This window comes from Crinia signifera, chromosome 12 (assembly GCF_055691185.1).
Source record: "Crinia signifera chromosome 12, ASM5569118v1, whole genome shotgun sequence".
Classification (NCBI taxonomy): domain Eukaryota; kingdom Metazoa; phylum Chordata; class Amphibia; order Anura; family Myobatrachidae; genus Crinia; species Crinia signifera.
In genome coordinates, this window is record NC_139228.1 from 71,841,812 (window position 1) to 71,854,028 (window position 12,217).

Sequence of the window (12,217 nt, forward strand, 5' to 3'; positions counted from 1 at the left end):
CTACAGCCACAGCACAGTATTGGGAACTGCTCACAGAAAATCAATGTGCTGCTGTGATTGGAAACCAAGTGATCGAAAGAGCAAAACTGCAGCGCCATCATCAATCCCGCTAAAGGCTCATACAGGCGGGGCGATGTGTATGAGCTGGTGTGCTGAGTGATCTAGTCCAATCAGATCGCTCAGTACGCAGGGCATGCTAGATCGCCCATACACATGGGGCGATGTGTACAAGCTGGTGTGCTGAGTGATCTAGTTCAATCAGATTGCTCAGTACACAGGGCATGCTAGATCACCCATACACATGGGGCGATGTGTATAAGCTGGTGTGCTGAGTGATCTTGTCCAATCAGATCGCTCAGTACACAGGGCATGCTAGATCGCCCATACACATGTGGCGATGTGTATGAGGTGGTGTGCTGAGTGATCTAGCCCAATCAGATCGCTCAGTACACAGGGCATACTAGATCACCCATACACATGGGGCGATGTGTATGAGGTGGTGTGCTGAGTGATCTAGCCCAATCAGATCGCTCAGTACACAGGGCATACTAGATCACCCATACACATGGGGCGATATGTATGAGCTGGTGTGCTGAGTGATTTAGTCCAATCAGATCGCTCAGTACGCAGGTAATGCTAGATCGCCCATACACACGGGGCGATGTGTATGAGCTGGTGTGCTGAGTGATCTAGTCCAATCAGATCGCTCAGTACACGGGGCATGCTAGATCGCCCATACACATGGGGCGATGTGTATGAGCTGGTGTGCTGAGTGATCTAGTCCAATCAGATCGCTCAGTACGCAGGGCAAGCTAGATCACCCATACAGGCGGGGCGCTGTGTATGAGCTGGTGTGCTGAGTGATCTAGTCATATCAGATCGCTCAGTTCACAGTGCATGCTAAATCACCCATACACACGGGGTGCTGTGTATGAGCTGGTGTGCTGAGTGATCTGGTCCAATCAGATTGCTCAGTACATAGGGCATGCTAGATCGCCCATACACATGGGGCGATGTGTATGAGCTGGTGTGCTGAGTGATCTAGTCCAATCAGATCGCTCAGTACACAGGGCATGCTAGATCGCCCATACACATGGGGCGATGTATATGAGCTGGTGGGCGCAATGATCTAGTCCAATCAGATCGCTCAGTACAAGGGGCATGCTAGATCACCCATACACACGGGGTGCTGTGCATGAGCTGGTGTGCTGAGTGATCTGGTCCAATCAGATTGCTCAGTACACAGGGCCTGCTAGATCACCCATACACACGGGGTGCTGTGCATGAGCTGGTGTGCTGAGTGATCTAGCCCAATCAGATCGCTCAGTACACAGGGCATGCTAGATCGCCCATACACACGGGGCGATGTATATGAGCTGGTGGGCGCAGTGATCTAGTCCAATCAGATCGCTCAGTACACAGGGCATGCTAGATCACCCATACACACGGGGTGCTGTGCATGAGCTGGTGTGCTGAGTGATCTAGCCCAATCAGATCGCTCAGTACACGAGGCATGCTACATTGCGATGCAGCGATGTGTGTATGGGCTGGTGTGCACAGTGATCTAGTCCAATCAGATCGCTCAGTACGCAGGGCATGCTACATTGCGATGTAGCGATGTGTGTATGGGCGATCTGTGCTAACCAGTGTTCTCTGGTTAGACATTAGCTGCCCACCCCGAGGGTACACGGGTTACGCCGATTGTTTACGACATATTTGCGCATGTGCAAACCTCGACCATCGGGATCGTGGCGAATTTGCACCTGAGCGATCAGATCTGAATCGCCCTCAATATCCTTCGGTTTTAGGTTCCAGTACTTAGTAAATATTACTATAAGACACTTACGGGCAGAACTCTACCCATAACGAAATATCACCCGTTATTATTCTGCTGCCAGTAACAGGCGACCCCAAACTGTCTGGGTTCCTCCATCATAACCCAAGCAGCCATATCTGTAAATGTGCGAATCCCCGGGACTGCGTGCTCCCGCGCCCCGTACCTGCTTCAGGATGAGATCGAACATAAGGATGAAACAGTTCAGGTTCATCTCGTCGTCATCGCAGTCGAAGTCGATGTTTCTGCTGGCAGGTTGCCCGTAGTTCTTAAAGGGACTCCGGAAAGGGCTGCGCATGGGACTGCGGAAGGGACTATGAAAGGGACTAGGAAAAGGGCTCAGCATACTGTGCAGGACACGTCGGCCTGGATCTGAGGCAATGCTGCCCTGCAAGAGAGATGGAACGCATCAATTATACACGTCATTAGTCCTGGAACCATCCTGGTAGGTCTACAAGACGGCCAATCACTGTGCTTAATGGACCGCCAAGCCCCAAACTATACAGATATGAGCAGCCAATGGCAACACTGCTATCGCTGGCGATGTCTTATCGATGCGGCTACCTGGGGAACCGAGTATTTTAAGGGTATTCTTGCCACCTACACCTAGTCCAGGGAAGAGATTTACCTCTGTGTAGTTTAGATAATAGGCTTATGTGTAAGTAGAAGTATTTTATATTGAATTTGGTAAGATAAAGGCTAGACTGCGCATGCGTACAGCCCGTAGAACACATATGCGAGGCCTTCCTGGCCGTTCGCAGTGATAAACAGGAAGCCGGCATTTGTGGGTGTTTTCTGGGTCTGTCAGTGAAATTGCAGGCGTGGCCAGGTGTTTGAGGGGAAGTCATGTGACATCAGCTCCGCCCCCGATCAGTCTGTTTCTATGGCAGCCCTTGAGTAAGTCCTGGGCTACGTACACACTGCACACACTGGGGAATCATTATATGGTGAGCGGCTGTTACCTGGGAGTGTCAGGGATAATGTAGGCATGGCCAGGTGTGTGAGGGGAAGTCATGTGACATCAGCTCCGCCCCCGATCAGTCTGTTTTTATGGCAGCCGCTGAGTAGGTCCTGGGCTACGCACAGACTGCACACACTGGGGAATCATTACATGGTGAGCGGATAGTGAATGGATTTGCAGGTGAATCCCCAATCCAACTAATTTTCGCAGGCCATGCTAAGCAATTTGCATGCTTGCACGGGGCAGGATTTCCCTCTGGCGAGATGGGGGGAATATACCTGATCGCAAGGCTTCCAAAAAATAGCAGCTGTGTGATCAGGTCTGACTCCCACCCACTGACAGAATTAGGCAACAGCAGAATATTCTGTGAGGTAGACCGGCCTCGCTGCTCCATCCAGCGGACACTGTAGTGGTGACGGTCTGCTGAGGGCAGTGTTGATCACAGGGTCGACGGAGTCTAGGTTGACAGTCAATAGTTAGACACCGAAAGGTCGACATGCGCTAAGTCGATATTGACAAAATGTTGACATAAGCAAAAGGTCGACATGCACTGTCGACACACAAAAAAAGGACACCGTGAATTTTTTTACAGTTTATTTGTGTCGACACCTGAGCACCTGGACCCAGCAATTAGTGTAGCACATACCCTCGCTTCGCGCGCCATGCTTCGGGCTATTTCCCTCGCTCCATTACCGATGCGCTCACCACGGTTCCCAATCGGAGTCCACGAATGGTAAAGTATAAAAACGTCCAAAAATTGTAAACAATCATGAAAAAAACCGAGCTTTTGTCAACGTCAACCAAGTGCATGTTGACCGTTTGCCGTCGACCTATTGACCGTTGACTCAAACACTATCCACCTATCATCCGCATCCATGTTTAGGGGAGGAGCAATAATGAGCCAAAAAGAATAAGAGCGAGGTGTACTAAGCTTCAAAAGTGATAAAATGGAGCATCATAAACCACCAGCCAATCAGCTCCTTCCTGTCATTTTTCAAACACAGCCTGTGACACGGTAGTTTCGAGCTGATTGGCTGGTGGTTTATCGCTCTCCATTTTATCGCTTTTCAAGCTTAGTAGATCTGGCCCTAAGAGAGCTGTGAGATTTCCTGGCACGGGTCATGCCGGGAAAGGGCGCCCCATGGACGGGAGGAGGATGGAGGGGGAGACGGCGGAGAAGAGGACCTGGAACAGGACACGGTGACCCCCCCCCCCCCCCCTACGGCCCCGGCATGACCACTGAGGAGGTGCACGGAGGAGGGAGACAGAAGTGATGAGGAGGAGGACCCGGCTCAGGACGCGGCATAGGACCCGGCCATGACAGGCAGGCGCACCCGGCATGACCATCAGAGACGGCAACACCCGGCGGTGGCACCCGGCGGTGGCACCCGCCCGCGACAGTGAAGGATATCCAGTCTGCAGGTCCCAGCTGCTGTCCTCCAGCATGAGCAGATTGCTGGAGCCCATCTATCACCCAACCAATGCACTGGGCGAAATACAGTGGCGACATGGTGCCGTGGATGGCTGCCTAGGATCTGTGCCACTAGCCAAATATGTACCCTGTGTCACACCTGTAGTGTTCTGTATCTGTACTCTTTTTACTTGCTACCTATGTGGCTGGTGCAATCACCAAGTGGCGCCGCTGAATGGCTGCCTGGGTGCTGCTCAGCTCAGTAACTATATGTTCCCCATGTCCCTGTCCCTCATTAGAGTACGTCTAATGCATATCTGTACGTGTGATGTGTATCTGTACTGTCACTGACTTACGTTTCTATCCTGGATGTTCCGCAGCAATCCAAAACTAATTCCTAGTATACGTAGACCTGGCCAATAACGCTGATCCTGATTCTGTTTCTGATGCGGTCATCGAAGAGCGTACACGCTTATAGCGCATGGCAACCTGCAAGCAACATGCATGTTACATGCTTACCCTGTGACCCGGGGCATTGCCTGAAAGTTCTGTAATCCGGACTTTCTTCTGATTGGCCAACTCCTTAACTGAGTTCACTCCGTCCGAAAACATGCTGATCAGCAGCTGTAGAGGGACCACTATATCCAGCTGTGACAGGACCTGTGAGATGAGCAGAGGAAGGAGATACAGTATATACAGACATGTGACATGTGCAAATCATATACACTACTGTATGTTACTCCCAGGGGTTAAAGTGAGGGGGAACTGGGTGGAACTGAGTTCCACCACCTCTAATGGTAGGGGGAACTGAGTTCCACCTCCACCATAGCCCTGAACAGTAATTCCAACAGAAAAACCTGTCCCATCGGCTTCTTCTTCTGTCACGGTGTACATAATGTAAAGTTAAGATGAACAACTGTGGGCATTATGTGTATAAGGGGAATTACTGTGTGACTTAATATGAATCAAGGGCACTACATGCGGTGTAATGTCTATACGATTGTGCTACCATGTATGGTGGGACCATTATCCCTTTATGGGTGGTAAGGCACAATTCCCTAGCACTGTTCTCGGCTCTGCCTAATGGGGTAGGGGGTGGTGTTAGGGGAGCGGAGTTCCACCACCTCTCCAGGACCACTTTAAGCCCTGGTTACTCCACACACACCTTCCACAGCAAACACCTGCTACTATCACTCTTACAGCCGGTGGGATGATGTGGGAGAATTCCTTTCCTCGTTGTTACTATTCTATAAATGAATGACACGAGCTGTAGGCCTGAATCAGAGTTGATCGCAAAAGCCAAATCTTTCTCATATGGACAAAACCATGCTGCGCTGCAGGTGGGGCAGATGTAACATGTTCAGAGATAAAGCAGTGAAGAAAACTCTGACAGGAAACACTCACATGCAGCCACAGCAGCGCCTGTTCCTGGACCGAAGATGGGTACCCGGTGAATCGGCAGCTGATGAAGCTGAACATTTCCTCCATAGAGAACGGCAGGGGGCACATCTCAATATCAAACATTTTACTGTCAATAAAGCCAAAAATACCTTATTATAGCTCCAGAAATGTGAACGGTCGGGTGCACACCTCTAGTAGGGGCCTTCATTCAAAAGAACACATTTGATTTAATGATATCTGGTTGGCATTAATGGAAAACTTTACAGCAGCGTTTAGTAACCTAGTTCCCCAGCTAAACTTATGCCCCAGCATGCACTGGAAGACTCTGGTTGCCAAAGCCTATTTTAAAATTAATCAAGCAGGTAAGCTCTTACAGGCAGGGCCCTCCTCCCTCCTCTTCTTCCTTAGCACAGACCATGTGACCCTGCTCCGCCCCCTTATCCTCCTCCCTCCTCTCTCCCTTAGCACAGGCCACATGACCCGTGCTCCGCCCCCTTATCTCTTTCTCTCCTCTCTCTAATTACCATCGCTCGCTCAAACGCTGAGTACATGTTCACTGACAACTACATGCTTTACCCTTGCCCCTATTATCTATCTACTTATACCATGTGCTTATGCTATTGCTAAGTGCTTATACCGTGTATTCTGTATGGCGGGGCCTTATAAATTAACATTAATAATAACTTCCATAATAAATATATCCCACCTAGCTTAGACTTAGCTAACCATAATATTTTACTCTTTTTCAGAAATTGTGTTTTTTAGTTGAAATTGTGGTTGACCACAGGAGAATTCAACACCACCCATTGCTCCAGTCTATAAGAACCATCCCCAACCTCCTATCCAACTGACCTGAGGACCTCTCGGAATTCCTTCAGCTGGGCATCTGGCACCTCCGTCCTGATGGCCTCCAGCCATTCCGGCATGATACACTCCCAGATGGGCTGGTTTATTACGTTATAAGGGATAAGGCACAGAATTCTATTGAGACCTTCCTTCAGCTGGGTGACTGTACTGCATGACTTGTCCCAATATCCCCCGACCTGAGGACACAGCGAGAGGGATGAAGGTTACCAGACACTGGGGAAAAACATCTAATGCTGCCCATACACTTATGCAATGGGATTCGATGCGACATCGAAGTACAATGTCCATCGAATCCGATCACATTTTTGGGTGCAAAAGTCAGCACCCGATGTTGAATGCCATCTTCCGATGGCACATCGGGTGCTGGAAGAGGGCGGGCAGGGGGCGGCGGAGTATTGTATGCTAGCAGTAGCGCTTGCGGGCGGCGGGAGTCAGCGGTGGCAGAAGATTTGTTTAAAACACTGGGCTGCCCTGTGATTGGCTGAGCTCTCTCAACTAATCACAGGGCAGCCCAGTATTTTAAACAATTCTCCCGCCATCACTGACTCCCGCCGCCCGCAAGCCCTACACTACTACGCCACCCCGATACGAGACGCAGGTACGCCACCAGTGGTCCCTAGGACTCCCTCTCCCCAAACCCCACACCGCTGAATGAGTCCCCTCCGCCCCCCACCCCGGATTGTATTCGAGCGATCGCATGTGGTTAAAAACCACATGCGACTGCTCCTACAATTCGATAGATATTATGTGCAGCACATCCGTCTCATCCGTCAAATGATTTTTTCCTCTCCTCGCAGATAAATGCAAGCCTGGATAAATGCAAGCCTGGACTTACATTTATACTGCATGATGATGGCCGAACTGGGAGCCAGGCGCTGACATCATCCGCCCGCCATGATGTCATGATAATCACTATGAGCTGCGCTAATACCAGAGAGGGAACGCACAAAACCCCATCAGGTTCAGCAATTACCCTGGCAAACTCCATTGGCTTTGGTAGCAGGCACATCACCATGACATCAAACCGGATGTCACAAACCGTCTTCAGCCACTTGGTGACAAACTGGGGTTTGAGCTTCTCGACCAAACTACCAACTTCATCGTCCATCATGTAGGCTGTAGAATGGAACCACTGGAAAACCATGCTGACCAGCCGGGCCAGGCTCTCCGTCGGCGTGTTCTCATTGGGAGTGCAGAGGCTGACCTGTTACATGGGACAAATAGGAACAACCATGACCTGCAGATCCGAAACTTCTACGGTAACAGTCACAAGCGTGGGATGTGCAACCGTAGCAACCATCGCTTGTGTCAAACACGGGGCAAATGGGTGAAATGTTCGGGATCTGGGACAAGGTCTAGGCCCAGTGGCGTAGCTTGGTTTGGGGCGCCCCCCGCCGTTAATGGGGGGGGCGCCTCCCCCCCCCCCCGGCCGCCCGTGCCCCCACCATCTCCGCAGGCTTACCTGTCTGCGCGTCCCGGCTCCCCTCCTGGCTTTAATTAATTCTATGCAGACAGACCACGATAAAATGGCCGGCCCCATAAAGCAGACAGTTCTCTGAAACTGGCTGCGTTATGGGGCGGCCATTTTATCGTGGTCCGTCTCCATAGATTTGATTGAAGCCAGGAGGGGAGCCAGGACGCGCAGACAGGTAAGCCTGCGGGGGATGGGGGGCGGGGGCATTACTATAGCACCGCAGCCTCCCGGCGCCCCCACATGCCCAGCGCCCCCCCGCGACCGCGGGGGCTGTGGTGCTATAGTTACGCCCCTGTCTAGGCCCTAGGCAGATGAGGCACAATCGATAAAAACGGATGATGTATTTTGTTGGGTAAGGTTAGAGTAATAGGAAATGTAATTGAAAATTAATTAACACTTACATTATGTTAATTTCTATTAATGAGTAAAAAAAAAAAACGTGATCTCACCAGAAACCAGATTCCAAACTGGCTCAGCAGCCGCTGGTCATGTTTATCGTCATCTTTGTTATCGAAGTCGGTGTTGTCTAACGAGTGATGCGACGAGGCCAAACCCATCTGCCTCCTGCGGTTCATCTCACACTCCCGCTGCTCAGCATGGTACTCGGCCTCCTTCAGCAAACTGGAGAATTACACAGTAGACGTAAGCACTACACATCCATGTGCAGCTGGGATTACCCCAAACGTGCTATCACAAGAAACATCCTTTTGAGATGATTTCTGTTACTTCTCGCCCACATTTGGCCAAACATTCTATATTAACAGAACTCAACTTTTTCTCAGAATGGGCCAGATGCACTAAGCTTCAAAAGTGATAAAATGGAGAGTGATAAACCACCAACCAATCAGCTCCTACCAGCTATGTCACAGGCTGCGTTTGAAAAATGTCAGGCAGGAGCTGATTGGCTGGCTGTTTATCACTCTCCATTTTATCACTTTTGAAGCTTAGAGAATCTGGCCCCATATCTGCTCTACCTCGTCTGTGTGCCCATGCTATGGGGCCCATTTATTAATAAGTTTTAGCCATTTAAAAGGTAAGATAAATGGTGCTACAGCCAGTCAGCTTCCAGCTGTCATTTTTCAAACACATGGCAGTTCTGAGCTGATTGGCTGTAGCAATACACAATGAGTTTTAAATAGCTAAACCTTGATGATAAATGGACCCTTAGGTTTGTATAGGCTAAACTTGAATGCACGCTTATAGTATGGACTGGCCCATAGGGGTACAGGGGAGAACCAGGTGGGCCACACTGACTGCGGGCCTTCACTGCTACTCTAATGTCCAGTTCCACACTGTACTCTTGTGTCTATATATAGATATAAAAAGGGCTAACTACTCCTCAGGGGAAGTACCACCAGTGACCACTAGAGGCCACTGGACGGACCAAATTACTCCTATGTGTGCTAAAAGATGTCATAACAGAAAGTGAAAGCAATTTTTAGCAGGGACACTGATCTGTTTAAAACTTGCTTGATATGGAGAAAGGGAGCTGTGAAGACAGAGATTGAAGGTAGGAGCAGATAGGGACTGGGGATGGGGGTGGAGAGTTTGTGGGCTAAAACTGTCAAAGCTCAAAGTGAAAGTGAAAACAGTCACAGCTCAAAGTGAAAGTGAAAACAGTCACAGCTCAAAGTTAGTTAATTATAGAAGCCGTCATTTTGACTGGCTATTAACTAGTTATACAATGTTACCCTATCACCTGGTAGAGCAGGATCATTGATTAATATGGCTCCTTCGTTTGTTTCTATAGAAACCTCTCTCCTGCCAATCAAATCTAGAGGTTGGGTTAACATACACATATGGGCCCAGTAATGGAGACTGCAGACTATGTCCTATCTAATCGTTGTCCATGCCTTTGTGGTTGTTAGCGAGACACCCCTCAAGAATGGCCGCTCCTGCTGCACTCCCCTGGTAGGCCCTTTCTGCCCCAGTCTGACAGTGGCACTGCCCACCATTGAAGTTTGTGCTGTTGGGCCTGTAGTATAGCTGTACTGTGTGGTTAATATGTTGGGTATACCATAAATATTGCGGTCCAGTTATTACCTAATTACTGCCTCCACGGCGCACACCAGCTCCTCGGCACCACACTCCCGCGTGTTGATAGGAGGCGGGGAGGTCTGGAACAAATGAGACTCCGCTGCGGCCGCTGCGCCAACCTCGTTACTGTGATGATAGGAGTGGCAGCGTTTGCAGTATCGCACAGGCCGGTTACCGTGGCGATCGCAGCAGCCCGCAGAGAAACAGGTCACTACAGCCCTCCGTACATGGGAGCTGCAGTTCTGGAAGAAGAGTGATAGCAGAGAAGAAGGACTTATTCACAGCAATTCATGTAGAACCATTTGCGCACTGAGATGCTAAAAAGGACACAGGATTCTGCCGATCATCTTCTAAAAGGTGCTAGATGAATGATCAGACCTGATCGCCGGCCTGCGAAAACTTCGGAGCCCAATGATGAGGTAAACGCCACCCCAAATGCTTTCGCAACCCTGCATATGAGGGGAAACCCATTCGCAATTACTTGCCATTGAATGCGTTTCCCCTCTGTTCGCAGTTGCGCGTAAGCCAGGACTTACTCGGAGCTGCAGTGGCCGTGGGGAGAAGGAGGCCACTGTCAAACTATGGCCCTACACTTGTGAAACTACAAGTCCCATCATGCCTTGCCACCATTTTGCTATTAGGGAATGCTAAAACTATGGCAAGGCATGCTGGGATGTGTAGTTTCACAACAGCTGGAGGGCCACGGTTTGGACATGCCTGCCCTACTGTAAATATACAGCCTCATGCAGCAATGGGACGGTGGGGCCAGCTGTGAGTTGTGGTGCACACCGGGCCATTTGAACATGAGCTCTGTACCCCTCTGGGGACACCAAGATGGCCTCCTTGCATGCAAAAGGATGTTGTTGGTGAAGCCACAAAATGTTTTACAACAACAGCAATGCGGTGATCACCGGGGGTTACTAACCTTACATATGATTTGCCACAGGTACAGCACAAGCATGCAAAACTGATAAGCGGGATGTGTGACCCTAATATATAAGTGAACTGAAGTGCTAGCTCACTGGACAAATCTGATGGCCATTCTATTTCCTGTGTGGAGTCTTCTCATTTACAAGGTCAAAACGACCACGTATCAACAACTAACTAGACGCCATCGGCCTCTAGTGGTCGACCATGGTATTGTCGGCCTCAGCCCCGTCAATCCGCTAATCCATAACCATGGGATATACCTACTGTGATGCCTCCTTCATACATTTCAGGGATACATAATATTTGCGGTTAGCCCCTGAAATCGGGTGTTTATGGAGACATAGCCAAAAATATTATTTGATAAATGGGCCCCTATTTTCTGTTTGTGCCTGGAATGTACGAGGGTAGTGATTTTACTAACATTAAACAGCTCATAAAAAGCATTGCCTTTTTTTTCGGACATAACGACTATCAGAAGTGACGGTCTGTAGCACCCGATGCTTAGTAAATACGCCTCTAAGGGACAAACATGAAATATCACCTCTACAGTAAATGATGTGATCCGGGGGTCGTATCTGACCTTACGTTGACCTTTCTGCACCTCGTAAATGACCTCCATTATCTTTATAGCAAAATAAGGTATATGCTTTGTGACAGAATGGTGACAATGACAGACAGGCACGTCACGGCATGAGTGAAGGAATACACCAACGACAAAGCTTGTCCGTCTTACCTTTTTCTGACATATGGCAGAAATCTCAGCTGCATGAGATATGTATATAAAACTCAATATACGGCAGGCCAAATACTACATTACAATGAGTTATACAATCCCATCTCCCTACATAACACTTCAAGGACCAACCAATCAGTGACTGTCGTTATCAAACACAGGGCCAGATGCACTAAGCTTCAAAAGTGATAAAAATGAGAGTGATAAGCAGCCAGCCAATCAGCTCCTACCTGCCATGTCACAGACTATGTTTGAAAATGTCAGGCAGGAGCTGATTGGTTGGTTATCACTCTCCAATTTATCACTTTTGAAGCTTAGTGCATCTGGCCCACAGGCAGTAATATACAAGCTAGAAGCTGACTGCTTTGTACTTTACTGTAGCTCTCTCCGAGCTTTGAAAAATAGCCCTTCATGGTACATAAAGGTACAGGAAATTTTTTAGGAAGACTCCAACATGCCCAGAAGAGGGGAGCAAACATCTCATATATATAGCCTACTTCCTATTAAAGTGGCCAAAATGGGGAAGGGGTGTGGTCTAGTGACACAATTCTTTTGTGAGTGTCATTTTG

At 49.2% G+C, this 12,217-nt stretch overlaps 1 protein-coding gene across 6 annotated transcripts in view; it reads right to left on the reverse strand.

Annotated features, from left to right (window-relative positions):
- Positions 1-12,217, reverse strand: part of UNC79 (unc-79 subunit of NALCN channel complex) — a 179,222-nt gene that overhangs the window by 114,475 nt on the left and 52,530 nt on the right. For 5 of the 6 annotated variants that reach the window (XM_083166032.1, XM_083166033.1, XM_083166029.1 and 2 more), the window contains 8 exons: positions 11,649-11,677; positions 9,992-10,227; positions 8,398-8,569; positions 7,448-7,678; positions 6,460-6,650; positions 5,611-5,734; positions 4,726-4,866; positions 2,001-2,222 (listed from right to left, as the gene is read on the reverse strand). In XM_083166032.1, coding sequence (XP_083022158.1) covers positions 2,001-2,222; positions 4,726-4,866; positions 5,611-5,734; positions 6,460-6,650; positions 7,448-7,678; positions 8,398-8,569; positions 9,992-10,227; positions 11,649-11,677 — 1,346 coding nt within the window. The remainder of the gene's footprint in view (positions 1-2,000; positions 2,223-4,725; positions 4,867-5,610; positions 5,735-6,459; positions 6,651-7,447; positions 7,679-8,397; positions 8,570-9,991; positions 10,228-11,648; positions 11,678-12,217) is intronic. The other variant, XM_083166034.1, reaches the window with a different exon arrangement.